This window comes from Tachypleus tridentatus, chromosome 10, assembly GCF_004210375.1.
Source record: "Tachypleus tridentatus isolate NWPU-2018 chromosome 10, ASM421037v1, whole genome shotgun sequence".
NCBI classification, from domain to species: Eukaryota; Metazoa; Arthropoda; class Merostomata; order Xiphosura; family Limulidae; genus Tachypleus; species Tachypleus tridentatus.
This window is the reverse complement of record NC_134834.1, coordinates 144,772,688-144,794,708: the sequence shown is the minus strand read 5'-3', so window position 1 is coordinate 144,794,708 and position 22,021 is coordinate 144,772,688. Positions and strand designations below refer to the sequence as shown.

General features: G+C 34.8%; 1 protein-coding gene across 6 annotated transcripts in view; it reads left to right on the top strand.

Moving 5' to 3' along the window:
- LOC143230528 (uncharacterized) overlaps positions 1–22,021 on the top strand; it is a 286,917-nt gene that overhangs the window by 246,437 nt on the left and 18,459 nt on the right. For all 6 annotated transcript variants that reach the window (XM_076464250.1, XM_076464254.1, XM_076464251.1 and 3 more), the window contains 3 exons: positions 10,452–10,934; positions 19,788–20,032; positions 21,040–21,117. In XM_076464250.1, the coding sequence (XP_076320365.1) occupies positions 10,452–10,934; positions 19,788–20,032; positions 21,040–21,117 (806 nt within the window). The remainder of the gene's footprint in view (positions 1–10,451; positions 10,935–19,787; positions 20,033–21,039; positions 21,118–22,021) is intronic.

The following is a 22,021-nucleotide window of genomic DNA, read 5'->3' as shown; positions in this document are numbered from 1 at the left end:
TTGGAGGAAACTCACTATTTGAAATTGACGTCATAAGAAGTTCTACTGTAATGTTTAAATTATCTTGACATATTTAACCGTTGCAGTAAATTTAGTATTCGATTGTCAGTTTCACTTTTCCCGATAAGCATCAGCGAGCAAAGAAGTGAATATAAAACTATGTTTGAAAACTTACATGAATATATCGTGATATTGAACTTTCTTTAATACTGTAAAATATTTAGATTACTACTCTCCAGTTGCGCTAGCGATGGCTTGAAACGTGTTGTGATTTAATTAAAGAGTTGTTTATCATGGTCTTTAAACTGCTGGGTTAATTGGAAATCCAGAAGATGCGAAGATAACGCCTAACAACACAATAAGCACGAGTATATTAAGAGCTACATATATGCAAGACGCGTGCAATGAAAAACGCTTCAAAAGCTGGAAATCAGTTTATTTTCCAAACAGTCAATGGAAGTTGGTGAAATACACACACATCTCAATCGACTAATTAATTAGGCACTGTTTGTGAGTGGTGTTGCTAATATTTGCCAGTGCAGTAAGGCCGGTCCTGGGCAGCTCAGCTAACTTGACTATAAAAGTTTGTTGACGACGAAGCATTCTTAAAATTTAGTTGTGTTTTAGTATTTTAGCACCACGAGGCACGGCTAAGTTTAAGTAATTCGTTTAGACTATATTGATTTTAAAAGTATTCGGGATTGTATGCAATCTTATCTGTTAGCAATAATCACGAATGCAATGTTCCACACACACATATCGAGAGAGAGAGAAGGTATGGTTTTTGCCTGTAACGAGTATTCGAAGAAATTAATGCTTTTAATACAGGTATATAAAAAACGGGTACTATCGGATGACTGCTTAGCTTTCATAGACTTTTTATCACTTGGAACGCCTAACTAAGATTAATAAACAATTAATTTGCAAGGAGGACACGAAAGTGTAAATGAAACCAAAAAGGAATCGTCAATAGTCGCGGCACTCGAAAATCGTTTTAGGCAAGATTAGTGTAAATTAATCTACGATTCCTAGAGGGTGCGCGTATACCTTATTTGATTTTATTACTCATTAGGATCTTTACCAACCTACCCTCAAATAAAAATTATTTTAGACAGGATTAGATAAATTAATGTATGAGGCTTTGGGCGTGGAGAAATACATCAATCGAAAAGATTTGACCTCCTAAGTCCGAAACTCTAATTAGATCTCAAATCGGTCAAGAGATGACGGAGGTAAGAGATAAAAGCTTATACCTGAAAACAAAACAACAACTCAGAGCTGTTCCAGGAACTGCTATACAGCGACTAAAATGTTCCCAGTTGGGACAGCATTAAGTCTTTGTATTTACAACGCTAAAACCAGGTGCTCGATTCCTCTCGGTGGACACAGAAAATAACCCGATGTGGCTTTGCTATAAGAAAGAAAAAATACGCTGCGGCTAAAAGTAGTGTTGTAACTCTAAGAATCGCAACATTCTTATATGTCAGTAAATATTTATGTAAAAATTACAGGGAGTAGAAAAATATATAATAATAGTCCATATATAAATTTAGTCGTTATGCTAAAACTATTTTAAATATATAAATTAAGAAATCACCATAGCCGATATTATATCATGGAACAACAGCGTTTTGTCATTGTTTGATGTTTAACAGAGTGTGTGGTGTTGGAGACAAGTTGTCTCTTATAGGAAGGGTATGTTGAGGCCTCTCTATTGTAAACTATTTATATCCTTGAATCAGAAAAATTTGTTCAAGTCTGGTATTTAGAATTTCAAAGGCTGAAATATCCTTTGATCTCTATAGTATTGCAAAACAAAGGAAAATAGATCAACTTGAGGTACCAGGATCACCAAGAAATAAACTTGCAACAAGTTATAACCTTGCCTTGGTAAACAAATTTCTTCATTTTGTAACAGGTGAGAATCCATGAACATATAATGCAGTATGTAAAGTGATACATGTGTCTCACGCAACGAAAGACCGCAAAGGTGCCAATCTCATTGTCTATGGAGTTCTTTACTAACGGACTATTGAAACAGGCGCTGACGAACCATCTTCCTCATGCACTACATGTATTATTGAAAGCAAGAACAGATGAATGATAATCTTTGGACATGATAGACGACGGAGCCTTTTGGAATGGAAGCTACACTGCAGGGCTATTATCAAGATTCATGCTTATTAGATATATCATTACTCGACGTGGTAAGGCTTCAGAAGTCGTTTTAATATAATGTACGCAACCTCTTTTAATGTGTATAAATGCATATGCAAATACCATGGACACCATAAGACAAAAATAACACCAATGACACTTAAAATGACAAGGTGAGTAGGGCGCTCGACTCGCAGTTTGAGGGTCCGGATTCGAATCCCCATTCCACCAAGCATACACGCTGTTTTAGTCGTGGGGGTGTTGTAAATTTATGATCAATCCCACTATTGGTTGAAAGAATAGTAGCCGATAGGTTGGCGGTGGATGGTGATGACTAGCAGCCTAACCTGTAGTCTTCTACTGCTTAATTACGGACGGCTAGCACAGATAGGCCTCGTGTAGCTTTGCGCAAAATTCATAAGAAATCATTTAAAATAATTGAACATCACTGAAGGAAGTGTCTGTAAAGATGTAGTCACATTATAATTACAGAAGTGTTTATTAGTAATCTTCATGCCCACACCAAATAAAACACTCTCATTGGCTAGTGAAACTTTTCACACGGTTTCTAATCTCAATACTCTCACGTTAAGGCTTCATACTAATAAATAATGATTTGTACTCATTACAAACTGTACTGTACTAATCTACTAAGAACTGTACTTGTAAGGATTAATAGCACTGTGTAATCTGCTAAGAACTGTACTTGTAAGGATAAATAACACTGTGTAATCTAAGAACTGTACTTCTGAGGATAAATAGCACTATGTAATCTGCTAGGAACTGTACTTGTGAAGATAAGTAGCACTTTGTAATCTGCTAAGAACTGTACTTGTCAAGATAAATAGCACTGTGTAACCTGCTAGGAACTGTACTTGTAAGGATAAATAGCACTATGTAATCTGCCGTGGGGCGTTATAATGTTACAGTCAATCCCAGTATTCCTTGGTAAAAGAGTATCCCAAGAATTGGCGGAGGGTGGTGATGAGTAGCTGCCTTCCCTCTGGTCTTACACTGCTAAATTAAGAACGACTAGCGCAGATAGCCCTCATGTAGCTTTCCGCGAAATTCAAAACAAATAAACCAATCTGACATCAGTCACAAGAGACACAATCCCCTAATGTTCATCTTAAGCCACGGTTAGAATGTTTAAATATATTTTCTTTCACTGTTTTAAAATTATGAAGTTTGTTTTACAAGCATTTTTAAAGTACGTCTCCTAAAACAAAACTTTTAAATGTGTTTCTTCGTATGACAACATTAATTAAAACGTGTTCGAAATACATTTTTTAAATACTGTGCGTACAACCGATTAAAAATTATGGACGTGATGCCGTACAAAATTCGTAGAACGCTATGAGAACTTGTTCGCCGTCAGTAAATATTATACTTAATTCGGTAGGATCTCAAGCCTGTAGCAACGACACCAGAAATTAGGTGGCTTGCTTCTTGAATGTCATCTGGCGATGTGAAAGTTTCTTCCTAAATGTTTAATGGATAAAGAAATAAAGAAGTTTCACTCGTCAGAAAAGTTCTGTTTTGTTTTTGTCTCATATTATTACTCGAGAAGATATTTTAATAGTTTCTAATATATAATTCAATCTAAGATCATAAAATTTATAATTTGTGAATAATATAGGTGTTTTTTTCTGGTTGAAACAATCACTCCGTCCTTCACCATTACGTTATTAGTTAAAAAAGAAACAGTCAAAAGAATGGTTGAATTATCATGGACATGAAGGTTCTTTTTTTGTCTATAATATATATCATGTGGAAAAGATGACGAACGCTGTTCTCTACATGCACGTAACTATTTAGCAATAAACTAAGCAAGCGTCTGTTGCTATAGGCTGCTTTATATCTGAATTGTGCATAACACTTGTATAAGCACTGTTGTTGGTTGCAAAAACAACTTCAGATTAAGCGTTTAAATCGTTCTTTCATATTGTTACTATACTTTCAACGATTTCTTCAATCTACCGAATTTAGTAAACCGTTAGAGTCTTAACAATGCTGCATCTTTATAAAACAGGTTATGCGGGTATTACGTTAAATACTGACAATAAAGTTTCTGTAAGTTTCCCGTTTTTTTTATACGTAATGGTTGTGCTGTTGTCTCTATACTTGTAGTTAAATTACAGCTATTATTATATGCCTTCTGAGTAGACCAGGTAGTGCAAGAAATGCTGTCATCACGTGTTTAAGTTTTGTGTTAACTTTGTGAATTAAACTTTAAAACGAACAACAACAGTATTTGAAAATCTTTAAAACATAATGATATACGTCTACATAATACATAAAAGCTGAATTATACCATAGAAAGTATTAGTTATTTGACATAACGCTTAAACTTATCAATAATTGAGAGCAACAGTCGTGGTATTGTCGGTCTAATGCCATACTGTTATTTATACACAACTGACATACGCAATACAACAAAAAAAAAAAAGAGAACTGATCAGAAAAATAAATGCAACACATAGAAAAACAAATACAATGTTTAACTTAGGTTCACCTTTCTCTTGATCATATTAAATTTTCGATTAGCCTAAAGGTTAAGATACTAGTTGTTATTTACTGACATCTGATTTGCCAGGTGAAAATTAATAAATTACATTTTCGAGTAGCTGTGGTCAACTACAAAGGCCGAATAAATTAATTTTGTTATAGGCTAATAATACGTGCTTTCACTGAAGTAATGAAGTAAAATTAAATTTTGCTTTCTTTTTGTTTTATTGTTTTTAACTGGAAATGTAGTCTCTGTTGTTTTAGTGTTGTCTTTTTGCTGTAACTCTTCAAAGATTAGGTCTTTACGTGACGCCTGTACTGTTATATCTGTTACTGCATTACAGTGAGACTAGCTTGTATGATTAAGACTAAATATTAATTTTTATTTCTCGAATCCAAGTGATTATTCTTAAAAAAGGAGCAGAGCAAACATTTATCATATATTTTTTCTCTCATTCTTTGTGATTTAAGGTAATTGTGAGAAAAACAAATTAAACCAACGTTAATCTGCAGTTTTCTAGGTGGTCTACGGTAGCAGCCAGCTCCATAAGCCTGTAAAATTGTCTTAAGCTTGAAAAATCTTTAAACGTAAGCAACAGATCAGTTGTTTGAATGGTAGTTAGGCTAAATGCAATAACGTTTAGTTTTAGTTTGTTTTGAATTTCGCGCAAAGCTAAAGTGAGCCATCTGCGCTAACTGTCCCTAATTTAGCAGTGTAAGACTAGAGGGAAGGCAGCTAGTCATCACCACCCACCGCCAACTCTTGGGCTACTCTTTTACCAACGAATAGTGGGATTGACCGTCACATTATAACACCCCTACGGCTGAAAGGGCGAACATGTTTGGTGTGACGAGGATTCGAACCCGCGACTCTCAGATTACGAGTCGAGTGTCTTAACCACCTGACCATGCCGGGTCCATTATAAAGTTATTTTCCTTGTTCAATGAAATAACGGAAAAAGATTAAATTAAAATATGAATATAATAACAGTTGTTAAGGTGTGTACGCCTTTTTTAGGCTGAAGAACAGTGATTACAACTTTAGGTGTTATATTAGTATTAGACCTATTATGTTTTAAGCAATACATTCTTAATCTAGTCCCATGGGGATTTTCAAGAATTATAAGAGTGTATACAAGTAGTATTAAAATCACATAATACATATCATATCCGTCGTCGACGACGCGTTTCGCTCAATCCAGAGCTCTTCAGGCTGGCTGAGATACTGCAAACACATCATAACAACTGTTATTCTATAAAATAGCTTATAAACGGTAGACTATTTGTAGGAATAAACAAGGTATCCAATGTGTATAACATAAATATGCACATTTAAAATCAACAATGACACAGAGATTTGCTTTAAAAGATCATTGCCACCCACTTTCATTTGTTTTTCTACCAAACAAGACCAAAGAAAGGTAAGAAACCTTCGCTAATATACTAAACCAGAAAGAAACCAACCCAACAAATTGATCATTGTTTTCTTATTTCAGTCGAGATAGCTCTACAAATATTTTATGACTAACGTCAGTTTAAACTTATATCCACACTGTGCTTCTGGCTAGTGTACAATGTTATCCCTTGATCGTAATAGCTAGAAGTAATTTTAAAAAATAATAATTCGGGTGAAGACAATGTTATATTACTCCTTGAAGTTAGCTTTCTTTACAGAAATCTGTTGTTTCTTTGGAAAGCGTAAGTACAGGGTGAAACAGAATTACTAATCAATAATGTATGAACATTATATAACTAAGGTTTTAAATACTCAGAGCTTTACACGTTTTATAATATCTGTTCCTAAGTTATGTATGAAGTAAAGGAATTTAAAATTCAATACACATGATACTTATTTTTATTACAGCCATTCATGGAATACACGTGCTATCAGTCAGGGTGTAAAACGTTACAAAACAAGTGATAAGAGATTTTGTAAAAGTAAAAAATGCAAACAAGGCTATAGAGATGGTACCACTATACATATATCATCCCTACACGACTTACAGTATTAAAATGTGATTTATACTCTAAAATTATACTTCACATTAATATTATTTCAGCTGGAAGTATATATATATACCTGACTGTTGGTATCCAATTCGTTTATCGTAATATCATGGCCATGTTGTGTAATTAAGAATCTAGGACTTACGTATAAGGAAAACCAAGTTGAATCAAAACATGCCATGATTATTATAGATTTTCGTTACGAAGGCGGTCGGCTTGACTGACCTCGTGTTGATTTGATAATCGTGCATTTTACAGTGTAACATTAAATTTTAATATTGAAAGTCATGTAAGGATGACTCATTTATAACTGTATCATTCCTATATTTTTGTGCGTATTATTTTTAGCACTGCCATCTCTACATCATTTTATATTTACAAAATGTTTTCATTACTTGTGCAAATGATGTTACGGCCATTACTATTTTTGGAACAGTATTATTATACACTTTTATAATTCTTAAAAATCCCTAAGGGACTAGATTAAGGATGTAGTGTTTAAAAATGTAATAGACCTAATACTAATATCTCGTGAGAAATATAATTGTATTTCTACAATGTTTCACATGTTTTATGCGAACTGTTCCATATGGTCATCACGTTTAATGATAAAAACATAAATATAACGTGTCTACGGAAGCAAATAAAGGGAAAGATGATGATACATCTTCACGTGCTGATAGACTTACTAAGTGAACGTATTCCATAAAAAATGCCTTACTGACTCCTTGTGTAGGAAATGTGTATTTAATTTAGGTAAGAATATTTCCAAGGGGAAAAACATTATAATATTTTCAAACGAAATGCCTTTACATATACGTTAAATTTTTTTAACGTGTTTAAGCTGTGTAGTTGGATATCAGCCAAAATATAAACGTCACATTTAGTCATTACGAAATCTATTTGTTATTGGTCGAAGCTAGAATAACAGTAAAACTGCGATAGAGAGAATAATCATACATATTTTAATTTGATACGATATTTTTGAAAATGTTAACAAAAGCATTTGATTGGTTATTTGATGGATACTGTTACGTCGACTTTTATACCCACCCAACCACACACACACACACACTTCCTTCCCCATTGGTGCTGAAGTAATATTGTGTTCTATGGAACACAAAATATGAAATCATTGTTTCTCGTTATGCTAAATCACGTTCTGGTAATACTTTATTAATTTAGAAAATACTTAATTCAATATTATAAATGTCTAAGCTTTTTTAATCCTTTGTAAACGTTTAGTAAATTTTATTTCTATGGTAACGGATAAGCTGATTAGATTTAAATTAAGGGCAAATAAAGTTTTTCTTTGTAAAAAGTTGCTTGACGAAATAAAATTATATTGTATTTACCAGGAACCAAGCGTCAGCTTCTAGATGGCGCTTTCTAATCAGCCAACAACTTATGATGTTAAAGAGCACTTTATAAACTACTGAAATATGTAATATTAAATATAGCTTTGTAATCTACTAAAAAGTGTAAACTTTCAATGCTAAATAGCGCTCTGTATTCCATTAACAACTTGTAATTTTAAACAAGTACTTTATACGTTACTAAAATTTTAGTGTTAACTAGCGCTTTATAATTTAATAAGAATTTTGCATTTCAAAAGCGACCGAGTGCAGTTAAAAGTTAACGTGTAGTGTAAATACTTGTTTCTCATTGCCACAAAATTGCGCTTCGCCCTTTGAAGCCATAGATACGCTATAAAGCGACTATCTACTCCCATTATTCGATTATAGTAGACCAGTCAGGTGATGGATGTTGTTACCTAACTGCTTACCTTGTAGTCCGTCAGTTCAAAATTATGAACGGTTAGCATAGATATCCGACAGAAACAAATGAAAACTTTACTCATGGTTTTAGTGACTTTCAGCACGTTATATATCATTGTTTTCTAAGACATTCAAGGTTTTTAATGACTTTGAACACGTTATATCATTAATTCTTTCGTAAAACAACTTGGGCTCTTAGTGTGTTTGAACATTTATATCATTAGTTGTTTTCTTAAATAACTCTGGTGCCTCGAGGGTTTGAACAAATATTATGATTTTTTATAAACATATAAATCTGAAAAAGAAATAATATATGGAACGTTTTTAAAACGGGGTAAGTTCGTCACTTTGTGTTTTTATATCAGGTCATCCCTTAAGTAATGTCCGATTTTAGACTCAGAAAAAGAGAAAGGATTTCAAACGCTTTTATGTTATTTAATCAATAATCTATGTTCCATTATTATTAATTACTTCCTACCAACGATTCACAAGCTTCTGAATGCCACTTCTATGAAATTCTTGGGGTTTGGGGAAATAAATGTAGAAAGGGTAGTTTTGACATCTTCATGTGTTCCAAGCTCTTTTCATCAAGATAGTTCTGCAACCTTCGGAATAGATGATAATCAGATGAGACAAGGTCTGGAGAATGAGAAGGATGTGGAAGTTTTTCCCAGTCTAGCTCTTAAATCTTTGCAGATGTGATCTTTGCTGTATGGAGCTGTGCATTATCCAGGTGTAACACAACAATTTACGACTGATCAAAGCAGGCCTCTTTTCTTTCCAGCGCTTCAACTGTTGACAATTGAAGTCTGATATAATTGTTACATTGAATGGGAGCAGTTCAAAGTGGATCACACCAACAATATCCTACCAAACGCCTAACAATACTTTCCTAAGGTGGAGGTCTATTTTGGGTTGTGCTTTAACTGGTTTACCTGCACTAAGTCATTGTCTGCGGCACTTAACATTTTTATAGTATATCCAATTTTCATTTTCAGTCACTAACCTGCCCAAAACATGTGAGTTACGTTCATGAAAGTGCAGAGAACTGCAAATGTCCACTCTTGCTCTGATGTTGGTTTCTGCTGCAGATAACGGTGAACTGTTGAATGGGTTGAATTAAACTTCTGTGCTAGTTCTTCAACTGTTACAGCACAATCTTCATCAAGTGTAGCCAGCAGCAAGTCATCATTAAACTCAACAGACAACCTGAACGTGGCTCATCACTTAAGCTGTACACACCTCATCTGAACTTCTGAAACTACCTTCAACACGACATTTTTTTTCATTGAGAGACTCCGCACCATAAGCACCTTGAATGTTTTGTGTAGTTTCTGCAGCACTATTACCTTTTTTAAACTCATAAAGCATTATATGTCTAATGTGCTCCTCAGACAAATCCATCTTCATAAAGGTTTATTTGGTTAACGATCTGAGAAAGTGGAGTTGGGTTAGTTTCGTTTATTTGTCTGAACATTTTTATACACGTCCTACTACATATTTAGTCATTAAAGTCTTCTACAAAGACAGAAATGATGATGCACTTTCTGTATTAAATTTTCGGACATTATTTGTGGGATGACTTGATAATATACGATCTTTGCTTTGTGACTTTATTAAAACGTTTATTTGTGTTCACTTATTTTATCGCTGTATCAGTTATTTATCCATAATAACAAAATACTGATAATATTTGTTGTAGTATAGAATTATTTAAGTTACGAATACTAACATGGTTTAACGTAAAGGGGAACAATACCTGACGCAGTGCACAACAAAATGTTGAAAGTATACTTTGTGGTATATGGCTAAGAGGACGAAATTAAAGAAAAGAAAAAACTCGAAACTACGATGTTGTTATTGTTAGAAACGGTTCCTACCTCATGAAGTTTTAACGAATGACTATCAGAACGTTTTGATCCGGATCAGTGTTGTGTAAGTTGTATTATTTTATATTGTCTGGGCTTTGTAAAATGTAGTAGGTTTAATATTTTCTTTTAGGCTAAAAAGATTGTAGGAGGCAATCGACACCATGACCCCATGGTGGACAATGTCTTGGAGCTGACCACGGTGACCATTACTCCTAGCGTATCTGAACTTGCGAATGGGAGCATGAATGGAAACGCGTCCTCTCTGCCAGAAACTAGGTGTACCCATTGGCCTTCCACAGTTGCGAGTCGAAGCGCTCTGTCACTTCCAGTTAGAACAGACGCATCATCCGGTAGCCAGGACCCTTGGTCACCTCCTACAAGCAGCAGTGAAAACAATTCTCCCACTGTATTAAACAGACAGTTAGAAGAAAAGCCTCCTTTGGTCAAAACTATAGACATAAAAAACACGTCAGGCTCTGAAAGTTCTATGACAAAAGCAGACTCAAACCAACGCCCTCTTTCGGGAGGCTATATAAATGAAGGAACATCATGGGACAGTCAAAATGCTCCTATACAAGAAAATGGAGAAAAGGGTTCCTGTTCAGAGAAAAAGGTAAAACAGTTTTTCTATTTTTTGTGTTTACCCTCGTTTGTCTTCGTATGTAAAACTTTTGTCAACAATTTTTATAATTAAGAGTGCAAGCACAAAATTTAAAAATACTCGTAGGAATTATAAAAGCATACCTGAACCTATAATTTGGTCATTCCTAGCTTTAAAACTGAACTACAAATTAATATAATTATAGACAATTTCAAGAAAAGCGTTCTGTATTCTTTCATGAAACTTACTTAATTTTTAAAGAAAGATACTGTTTTGAAATACATGATAATCTGATTTGTTGGAGTTATTAGTGGAGCACGTGTGTGTTTTTTATTGGATAATACACAACGTGATTATTATAATAACCCCAATCCGTTTTCGAGTTATTCTGGGTGAGTTACTCCTTCTCACCCAGAGTCTTATAAAACTTTATTGGAGGGAATTATAAACAAATGGTGTGGTCAGTCTATCATCCAATTGTGTTGACCTTCCCAGTTCTGAAGGCAAATGCTAATCTAGTTGAGCCAAGATAGCCTGCATGTTTTACACTCTCTTTTTTGTATATATCAGAACCTTTATAAACCTTCCTTGATATCTAATATGTCAAAAATATTACATCTTCTATTTCCCACGTGTGTTCAACAGTTGTCTTTTTACCTTTACATGTTCCAATACTTCTTCATTAATTTGCTTTCGTATTTTAATTGTTTGTGTGTAACGGTACATTTTAAGTGTTTCAACACACAGGACCAACGTCTCTACCTCTTAGGTTACAGAATATGGTGTGGCAGTGTCAGAAAATTTCCATGCACGTAGCCAGAGCAGTAGAGTACGTCTCATGCCTTTGCCCTCTTAAAGCTTAAGTAGATTTGTTTTTCGAGATAATGACCTACGCCTAATTTCCCTTCTTCAAAGCTCGGCGTGGCCAGGTGGGTTAAGGCGTTCGACTCGTAATCCAAGGGTCGCGGGTTCGAATCTCCGTCACACCAAACATGTTTGCCCTTTCAGCCGTGAGGACGCTATAACGTGACGGTCAATCCCACTTTTCGTTGGTAAAAGAGTAGCCCAAGAGTTGGCGGTGGGTGATGGTGACTGGCTATCTTCCCTCTAGTCTTACACTGCTAAATTAGGGACGGCTAGAGCAGATAGCCCTCGAGTAACTTTGCGCGAAATTCAGAAATAAACAAACCCTTCTTCAAAATTGAATGAATACTTCCTCGATGGTGTCACCTCGTAGTTTTGCCCTCTAGAAATTCAGTGGTTATTTCCCGGAAAATATGACCTTCATCATTTTTGGCCCTTTTAACCTTAAAAATGTGCCCTAACTCCTTCGATCTTTCTCGAAATGTTTAATAACTGATCTGTCAAACAAATACCATACAACGTTTTTCTATCTTGAAATCTAAGTATATGATATACATAAACCGTCCCAGTTTTTATTTCTTTAAACATTATCTGAAATATAAATAAATATACAACTTTATCAAACAAGAACCTTATTTTAAGAAACTTTTTAAAGTAATTCACACGTGTAATGAAAATGTCGTCTTCCAAAAATTGTGCATTCAGCCACCTTATCGAAGCCTAAAACGTTTTCTTACACAAGTCACGATATAGTTAGTACTAAAACTGTTGGTATTGTTGGTATTATACGGTTAACATTGAAGGAATTATAACGACGGCTGTTAAAACTAGTTACTATTTCAGAGTAATGTTTAGAATTTGAACTGTGTTCTTAATAACAGTTTCTAGTCACTTTTACTCCATCTTGTACATATGTTTATGTGCCCAAAGAATTATCATATCTTCCACATATAACTTTTTATTATTATTTTAAACTTAGTCCCCACGGTGGCACAGCGGTATGTCTGTGGACTCACACCGCTAAAAACCGGGTTCTGAGCAAAGCACAGATAGCCTATTGTGTAGCTTTGTGCTTAATTCTAAACTAAACAAGTACTTTAGACTTAACGTAAGACCAGATTTTTTATCTAAGTCTTTAATGAGTGCTATACAAATTAAGTACATTTTCTGTACACAAGTATTACCTAGTGTTAATTTGATTATTTCATAACTGTGTATGGTTAATAGAAACATTTTTTTACACAAAAACCTTTAACATGATTATCTTTGCATTGCTTCACTTTTTCTTTTTTAACACCACAACATAAAATTATATTGTTTAATCAAGATCTAAACTGTATTCCAATTGAACTTTTGGATGCCATAGACCAGCCCAGCTGATGAGTTTTGGTATTCTATGAAAGGCCTCTTTGGTCGGGCCCGCGACTCTCAGATTGTGAGTAAAGGGTGATGATAATTAGCTGCCTTCCCTCTAGTCTTTCACAATAATTCATTAATACTTAGCTTGCTAGTAGTAACCTAAAGGATGTGTGGAAATGTATGTTTCACTATATCTGTATATGTCTATTATTTTAATTTACTTAGACGTTTATTTTTGGTATTTTTAATCGAAACGTGAACTGTGTAATTGACTCGATTTTGGAATTTAGAAAAACAACTAAAACTATATGTAATTGTTTCGTTTTCTTGTCAACGTTTTGTCCTTTTTATATGTACTTTTGACACTTAAGCATATAGTACATGTTAGAGATAAATAAAAAACATCAGATATTTAGTGTAACAACAAATTAACTCTTGGTTTTCTCACATTATCGATACATGAAGAAAAAATACAATAGCGTCAACGCGTCTTCATTAAGGTGCGAAGATGTTTCACAAGTGATGTCACTACCTTTAGGTTCATAAAATTAGCTTGGTGCTAGATAAAAGGTAGTGATCACGTAATACCCAAAAAAAAACGTCTCAAAGTTAAAAGACACTTCGCTCTTTCTGTCTCAAACGTTGAGGTGGTATTGAAGCTGTGTAAACATTTTGAAGTTATTATTAATAACATTAGATTTATAAAAAGTCATGACTACTATACCTTTTGGTGATGTCAATGGCTAAGTCAAAAGCAGGCTTAAAAATAACGCAGTATTTAATTTACCCAGTTTCTCACAGCATTCTTTTTACTTATCAGTTTTAAGGGTAGATATAAAATATAGAAACCTGCTAAAGATTTCTACAAGATTCATGGATTTGTGTACACCAGTTATCCAAATGGATGTGTGTAAACTATGATGAACTCTGGATTGAACAGAATGCGTCTTCGGCAATGGATATGACGGATCTAATGTGGTTAAAATAATATTATGCATTCTTTTCTTCTGGAACTAAATAAATTGTGTAGTGTTTAAAACATAATAAACATAGTATAAGTGTATATTTTGTCATTGCAATGCGTAAATTTTATTTTCGAAGCTTGGTGACAACTCTTGAAGCCGTCCAATAAAAGAATTTGGCTTGCATATATGAATGTGGTAAAAACCAAGAATTTTCCTTCTAATAGTCTATAGGATTTTTTTAATTTTTCTACGAACCTTTCGTCTTCGTGGCAGGGTTTCTTGGCTGCGTTGATTAAATCCACCACAGGACTCGTGTGACAAGCTGGTTCCGATATGGCCTGCTGCACTACAGACCAAAAAAGATGAAAATTTGGTTCAGTCATATAACAGAGTTACCATAAAAAAAAGGAGAGAAAAAACAGACAATGTCTGTTTAATTTTTTACTGCAGGATACAGGAACTCTGTTTCATATGATTAAAACGTTCGTAAGATATACGTTGTGGTTTATATTTCTTTTATTTTTAAATACAGAGTTTGACTTATCAATTTACGTTTTGGTCGCTTAGAATATAAAGAAGAACGCTATTTGGAAATTTTTAGGTTTGTTTCCAGTTTATATTGTAAAGGAAAGTGGCTGAAGCACTAATGATTTGGGTGTATAGTCTATACTTAAGATTGTTTGTTTGGAAAGTTGTGCAAAGCTACACGAGGGCTCTTTGTGCTAGCCGACCTTAATTTAGCAGTGTAAGACTAGAAGAAAGTGGTTAGTCATCAACACCTACCGCCAACTTTCGGGCTACCCCTTTACCTATGAATAATGGGATTGACTATCACATAATAGCGCCCCCACGGCTGAAAGGGCGAGCATGTTTGGTGTGACGGAGATTCGAACCCGCTCTTGGTGTTGTCCAAGCGTTCAGCCATCTCCCGTTTAGAGCGTCTACTTCACGCGGTACGTGTGAAAACGTGCGCACGCAAAACTTAATATTTATTTACTTTTGAAATGACGGGAAAAGCATGGATAATATTGATGTCATATTTTATTTTACCACCAAGATATTCTACACTTTATTATTAGGTATTAATCAAACTAACATTTAAATTCTAAAATATGACGTAACTTAAATAATAAAAATGTAGATTCACCATATGTTACTGTTACCTCTTACATAAAAATGTTTAGTCATTTTGAAGTAGGACCGACATGGCCAAGCGTGTTAAGGCACTCGACTCGTAATCTGAGGGTCGCGGGTTCGCATCCCTGTCGCGTCAAACATGCTCGCCCTTTCAATCGTGGAGGCGTTACAATGTGACAGTCAATCCCACTATTCGTTGGTAAAAGAGTAGCCCAAGTGTTGGCGGTGGGTGGTGATGACTAGCTGCCTTCCCTCTAGTCTTACAGTGCTAAATTAGGGACGGCTAGCGCAGATAGCCCTCGAGTAGCTTTGTGCGAAATTTTAAAAAAAAAAATTTGAAGTAGTTGATGTAATTATAATTTTGTGTACTAGATGGAGCCATCATATCCAATGATGTAACACTATATCATTTTGTGTAAATCAGTTTTTTTCGCTATTTGTGCAAGCTTCTTGTGCGAGAAATTTGGAAAGAAAATACACGAACAAAGAAATCATTCAAAAATACATTCTTTTCACTTCGAATACCACGTAACGTTAAGTTTCTCATGGTTTGTATAAAATATACATGCGTAGTTTTATATACTGATTAATATCAAGCCTTTGGCCGGCATGGCCAGGTGGTTAAGGAACTCGGCTCGTAATCTGAGATCGCAGGTTCGAATCCCTATCACACGAAATATGCTCGCCCTTTCATCTGTGGGGGCGTTATAAAGTTACGGTCGATTCTACTATCGTTAGTAAAAGAGTAGGCCAAAAGTTGGCGGTGGGTGATGATGACTAGCTGCCTTCCCTCTAAATTAGGGACGGCTAGCGCAGATAGCCCTCGTATAGCTTTGCGGGAAATTCAAAACAATCAATTACATGCTTTCGCGTGATTAATCAGTATTTTCTTTATTACGACATTCATAAATGATTTGGGCTTTAAAATAGATAGTGGCTATGATTTTGCTACGTCATTGGTTGGGCGCAGCCCAGTGGTTAGCATGCCCATTCTGGGAATTATTGAATTACAGTAGCCAAAGAGGCGGTGGCGAATGTTGTTGACTAACTGCCATCCTTCTAGTATATCAATTTAAAGTCAGTGACAACTATGCGCAGATAACCTTTTGCAGCTTTCCATGAAAATTCTGAAACAAACAAACAATCTACAATTATGTGATGATAAAGACACAATATATAACTCTTCTACTCCAGCCAATCTGGAAGAAGCTGGGTAGTAGCTAGGATTTTCAAGGTGGATTTCATAATAACCATGTTCATACATAGGCGTTGTTCAGCAAATTGCTTTTTATATGGAGTAACACCATGAATTTTTAAGCATGTAGTTAATATCCTTTTATATAGAACAAAATATTTCGGAGATTTTAATCAAGCATTAGATTAGAAACCAACCAAACATTTGTGTTGGAAGATATGGTGAAAATATGCTGCCTAATTATGGCAAACGCATGAAATTACTCGTGTCCATATGTAGGTACACCTAAAATATATAATTTGTTGTCATTCTTAAGTATAACTATGATAAATCACTTATTGTCATCCTTAGGTACAACTATAATAAATCACTTATTGTCATCCTTAGGTACAACTATAATAAATCACTTATAGTCATCCTTAGGTACAACTATAATAAATCACTTATTGTCATCCTTAGGTACAACTATAATAAATCACTTATAGTCATCCTTAGGTACAACTATAATAAATCACTTATTGTCATCCTTAGGTACAACTATAATAAATCACTTATTGTCATCCTTAGGTACAACTATAATAAATCACTTATTGTCATCCTTAGGTGCAGCTATAATAAATCACCTGTGGCCACATTTAGGTAGAATTAGAAAGTATCACCTATAGCTACAATTAGGTACAGCTAGAGTAAATCACTTCTAGACATCTTTGAGTACAACTAAAATAAATCACCTTTGATCATGGTTAGGTACCATTAGAATAAAACAACGATTTTTGAGGATTTTTATAACAAAATATAGTCTGTTGTCTTAGTTATTTAAAGTTTGGTTCATTCTACCCTGTTTTATTTATAATGGGGAAGACAAAAGAATGCTAGAATATTATAAACGTATGGAAACATCTTGGAAATAATCTACACATATAAAGAGTAAATGTGGGTTTGTTTGCACTCCAACTCCTTCGAGCCTGCTAGGCCAATCTCAACCAAAATATCCACGTAAACACGATGGATTATAGGGAATGTCTCAAGATGGTTGTTCCGGCATGATTAGGTGGTTAGGGCGTTTTATAGCATTCGTGCAGTTTTGCGCGAAATTCAAGAACTAAATGTGTGTTTATTTTCACTCAAGTCTTTTTACACCTAACCCTCCTGGATATATAATTATTAACATACCCAAATACCCATAAAGAAGAGGCGAAGCACCGCAACTCCTTCGAACCTGTTAGGCCAATCTCAACCAAAATATCTACGTAAACACTATGAATTATAGGAAATGTCCTGAGGAGGTTGCCCCGATATGCGCGAAATTAAAAAACTTAACCTAGGAGGTCAAAGTTGAAATTATCCCTAATTCTGTTTTGTAAAAACTGTTAGTTAATTACTTCTAGCCTGTTGAGTCTATCACAAACAATCTTTTCAGTTCAATGCTTTGCACAATATTGAATATTCTAAAGAAATTCAAGGTCAAAGTATGAAAGTTGCTAGATTGTTTCTCAAACCATGCTTTACTCATATCCAATGAGATATAGGGTGTTCAAGGGTGGAAATCACCTTAAAATCTTTATTTATTGATAGATGGAAAATAAACTGTAAATGTTGTTTATGAAGAAATTTTTATAATTTTAAAATGTTGAGGTACAGTTTATGTTCAAGTAATTACTTTAAAATATATCATTATTGTTAAACTTGCATTGTTTTAATTGAGTTTAAACATTCCCCGTCAGTTGAAGGGTATTTCAACTTCTTATCATATAAATTTGATTTATTTGATTATCATTACGTACGTGTTTTCGTTATTTTTAATTAGTATGTCCCAAGATATCTGTGTGGTGAATAAGTGAAATGAAAAAGAAATGACGTGATAACTGCACTCGCGAACCTAAACTAAAATGTAAACGCTATCCAGATGGCGCTGCATTGAGACTTGAAGAGCATGACGATTGTATACTTAATATTATTTTGATTCCCCTTAAAAGTGACTTGGTTATTTTATGACTTAGAATCGTGCAGGGTCCGAAAGTGTGGATGAATTGTATTTTTTTGTCAGAGAGCGCATTTTTCAACTCTTCAGAAATAATATTCACGTTACCTCCAGATGTTGCATAGATATATAACTAGAGAATTTGAGCAGCATTACTAACACTCTTAACACAGCAGACAAGTTGGTTAAACAAGTCAGAAGAATCGTAGTTAAGTTTTATCTTCAGTACAGTAGATGTAATTAGTGCCTCTTCTCCGTGTTAATGTAGTCTTGAGCTGCTGCTATGAAACAACGAATTATTTATTTTCTATAGCCACTTGGACATTACCTGTTTCTATGTTGTCATAATAGTTGTATTACATCAACGAATTACCAAGGGAATATATTGTTAATGTGAGTATATCTTCATAATAGTAATATTAAATCAACAAAACATTATTGTTTTGTTTTATTGTTAGTGTGTATGTATTTTCATGATAGTTATATTACTAACGAAACACGTGGTAAACATATTGTTAGCGTGCGTATATTATCATCAACAAATCACGAAGTAAACGTATTGTTAGTATGTGTATATTGCCATCAACGAATCACGAAGTAAACGCATTGTTGGTGTATGTATATTGCCATCAACGAATCACGAAGTAAACGTATTGTTGGTGTGTGTATATTGCATTAACGAATCACAAAGTAAACGCATTGTTGGTGTATGTATATTGCCATCAACGAATCACAAAGTAAACGCATTGTTAGTGTGTGTATATTGCCATCAACGAATCACAAAGTAAACGCATTGTTAGTGTGTATATATTGTCATCAACGAATCACGAAGTAAACGCATTGTTAGTGTGTGTATATTGCCATCAACGAATCACGAAGCAAACGTATTGTTGGTGTGTGTATATTGCATTAACGAATCACAAAGTAAACGCATTGTTGGTGTGTGTATATTGCCATCAACGAATCACAAAGTAAACGCATTGTTAGTGTGTGTATATTGCCATCAACGAATCACAAAGTAAACGCATTGTTAGTGTGTATATATTGTCATCAACGAATCACGAAGTAAACGTATTGTTGGTGTGTGTATATTGCCATTAACGAATCACAAAGTAAACGCATTGTTAGTGTGTATATATTGTCATCAACGAATCACGAAGTAAACGTATTGTTGGTGTGTGTATATTGCCATTAACGAATCACAAAGTAAACGTATTGTTGGTGTGTGTATATTGCCATCAACGAATCACGAAGTAAACGTATTGTTAGTGTGATATATATAAATAAAGGAAAATGATTTTGAATACAACTAGTTGAACTCATAATGATGTTCACTTTCTGTTGTTGTATATATATATCTTTAGTCTTGCGATTCGTTGAAACAAACAGAGAAGTCGCCAATCTCCACCACTACAGCAGAAGATTGTCTAGTGGATGAATCTAGTGACTTTAGTAGCAAACGATCTTCACATTCATCTATTGAACACAGCGCCCCCTCGCTGTCGGGTTCCGTGACGTCTGGAGACGAACGAGTCGAGTCCGGCAGTGGCAGGAGCCAGCGAACAAGCGGAAGCACCACTAGTGGGACTCCCCCTCCTCCCCCAGAAAGGTAGGTATGAATATCGGAATATTGTCACGTACATCAGACACATGAGACGCATGTTTCTGTCTAACGGTAGAACTGGAACAGCTGTCGTGGTTACAATTATTAAGTCGCCGTTAATCCTTCATCTAGATACAAGTTAGGTTTTCACTAAATTACTTAGAATTGGCCCTTTATCGTCATAACACTGGAGCTACATATTAGGTAATCTCCAATGTTATATCTCTGATATTCTAGAGCTAGAAATTAAGTAATCACCAATGTTATATCTCTGATATTCTAGAGCTAGGAATTAGGTAATCACCAATGTTATATCTCTGATATTCTGGAGCTAGAAATTAGGTAATCACCAATGTTATATCTCTGATATTCTAAAGCTAGAAATTAGGTAATCACTAGATTAGAATTAACACTTTGCCCTCATTTCTCTGGAATTACAAGATATGTGAGCACTTTATACGTTATAATTTAACTATAGTTATATATTAAATGGATTAATGATTCAGTGTTCATGAAGAAGATGTTAGGAGATCACTTAATTAAATATATTACTGCTATGTTAATAGTATTCAGGAGTTAATCGTTGGGAAATTACTAACAATTAACCTATAAATATCGTGAGAGTCGACTGTCAATTGTTATAACCATCGTAAGAGTCAACTGTCAATTTTTGTAACTGTTGTGAATGTCAGATGACAGGTGTTATACGTACAGAGGGTCAACAGTCAGTCATTTGTTAAACTTAAATTTGCTTTTCAAACGGTGTCCAAATATTGTGATTAACAATCGGGGGACACCTTGTGTTTACTTGTATGGTGTTTGTTAATTACCAGATTACTAACAACACTCATAAACCATAAAATAAGTGAAATCTTTACAAACCTGCCACATCTAAACACTCTCATGAGCCAAGAAATAAACCTCCTTATAAAGCTCGTGGACATTGTTATATTGGACATAGTTTATTCTGTCAGCTATTATAATATATATTTAGAATTAACTTTTTTTTTCAGGCATGATTCACTTCAGCCTAAACTGTGTGAAGAACGAGGCCTAAGGGGTGCACCGTGGTTTCAAGCAGGTATTCCAAGGTTAGCCTTGCACTTATTTCATGTTTATTTGTATTACTTTTAATTTAATATAAATGTTTATACTACCTATTGTGTGATTTTTTATTCATTTAATTTATTTATTAAACTTTATCTTCATAAACATAAGTTGTTGTTTTTTTATTATTATTTTTTTTGTATACTGTTCCCCGGTGGGACAGCGGTAAATCTTCGGATTTACAATACTAAAACTAAAGGTTGAATTCCTCTGATTGGACACAACAGATAGTTTATTTGTTTGTTTTTGAATTTCGCGCAAATCTGCACGACGACTATCTGAGCCAGCCGTCCCTAATTTAGCAGTATAAGACAAAACAGAAGGCAACTAATCATCACCACTGACTGCCAACTCTTAACCTATTCTTTTACCAACGAATAGTGGGATTGTCCAACACTTTATAACACCCCCCACGGCTGAAAGGGCGAGCATGTTTGGTGTGACGGGGATTCGAACCCGCGACCCTCAGATTACGAGTTGAGCGCTCTAACTAACTGGCCATGCCAGGCCTCTCATGATGCGTTACTGACGTCTTTCTTCGTGTTACTGTTTGTCCTGTCCTATTTCGTCTAACTCGGCATAGCCAGGTGTTTAGGGCTCTTGACTCGCAATCTGAAGTTCGTGGGCTCAAATTCCCGTCCCATCAAACACGTTCGCCCTTTCAGTCATGGAGGCATTATAACGCGACGATCATTCCCATTAGCTGTTGACAACAGAGTATCCCAAGATTTGACGGTGGGTGGTGATGACTAGCTGCCTTCTCTCTAGTCTTTTACTGCTAAATTACAAACGGCTAGCGCAGATAACCCTCATGTAAGTTTACGCAAAATTAAAAAAAAAGAAATTGTGATCTAAATATCGTATCTTGCTGCATTTCAAGATGAAATA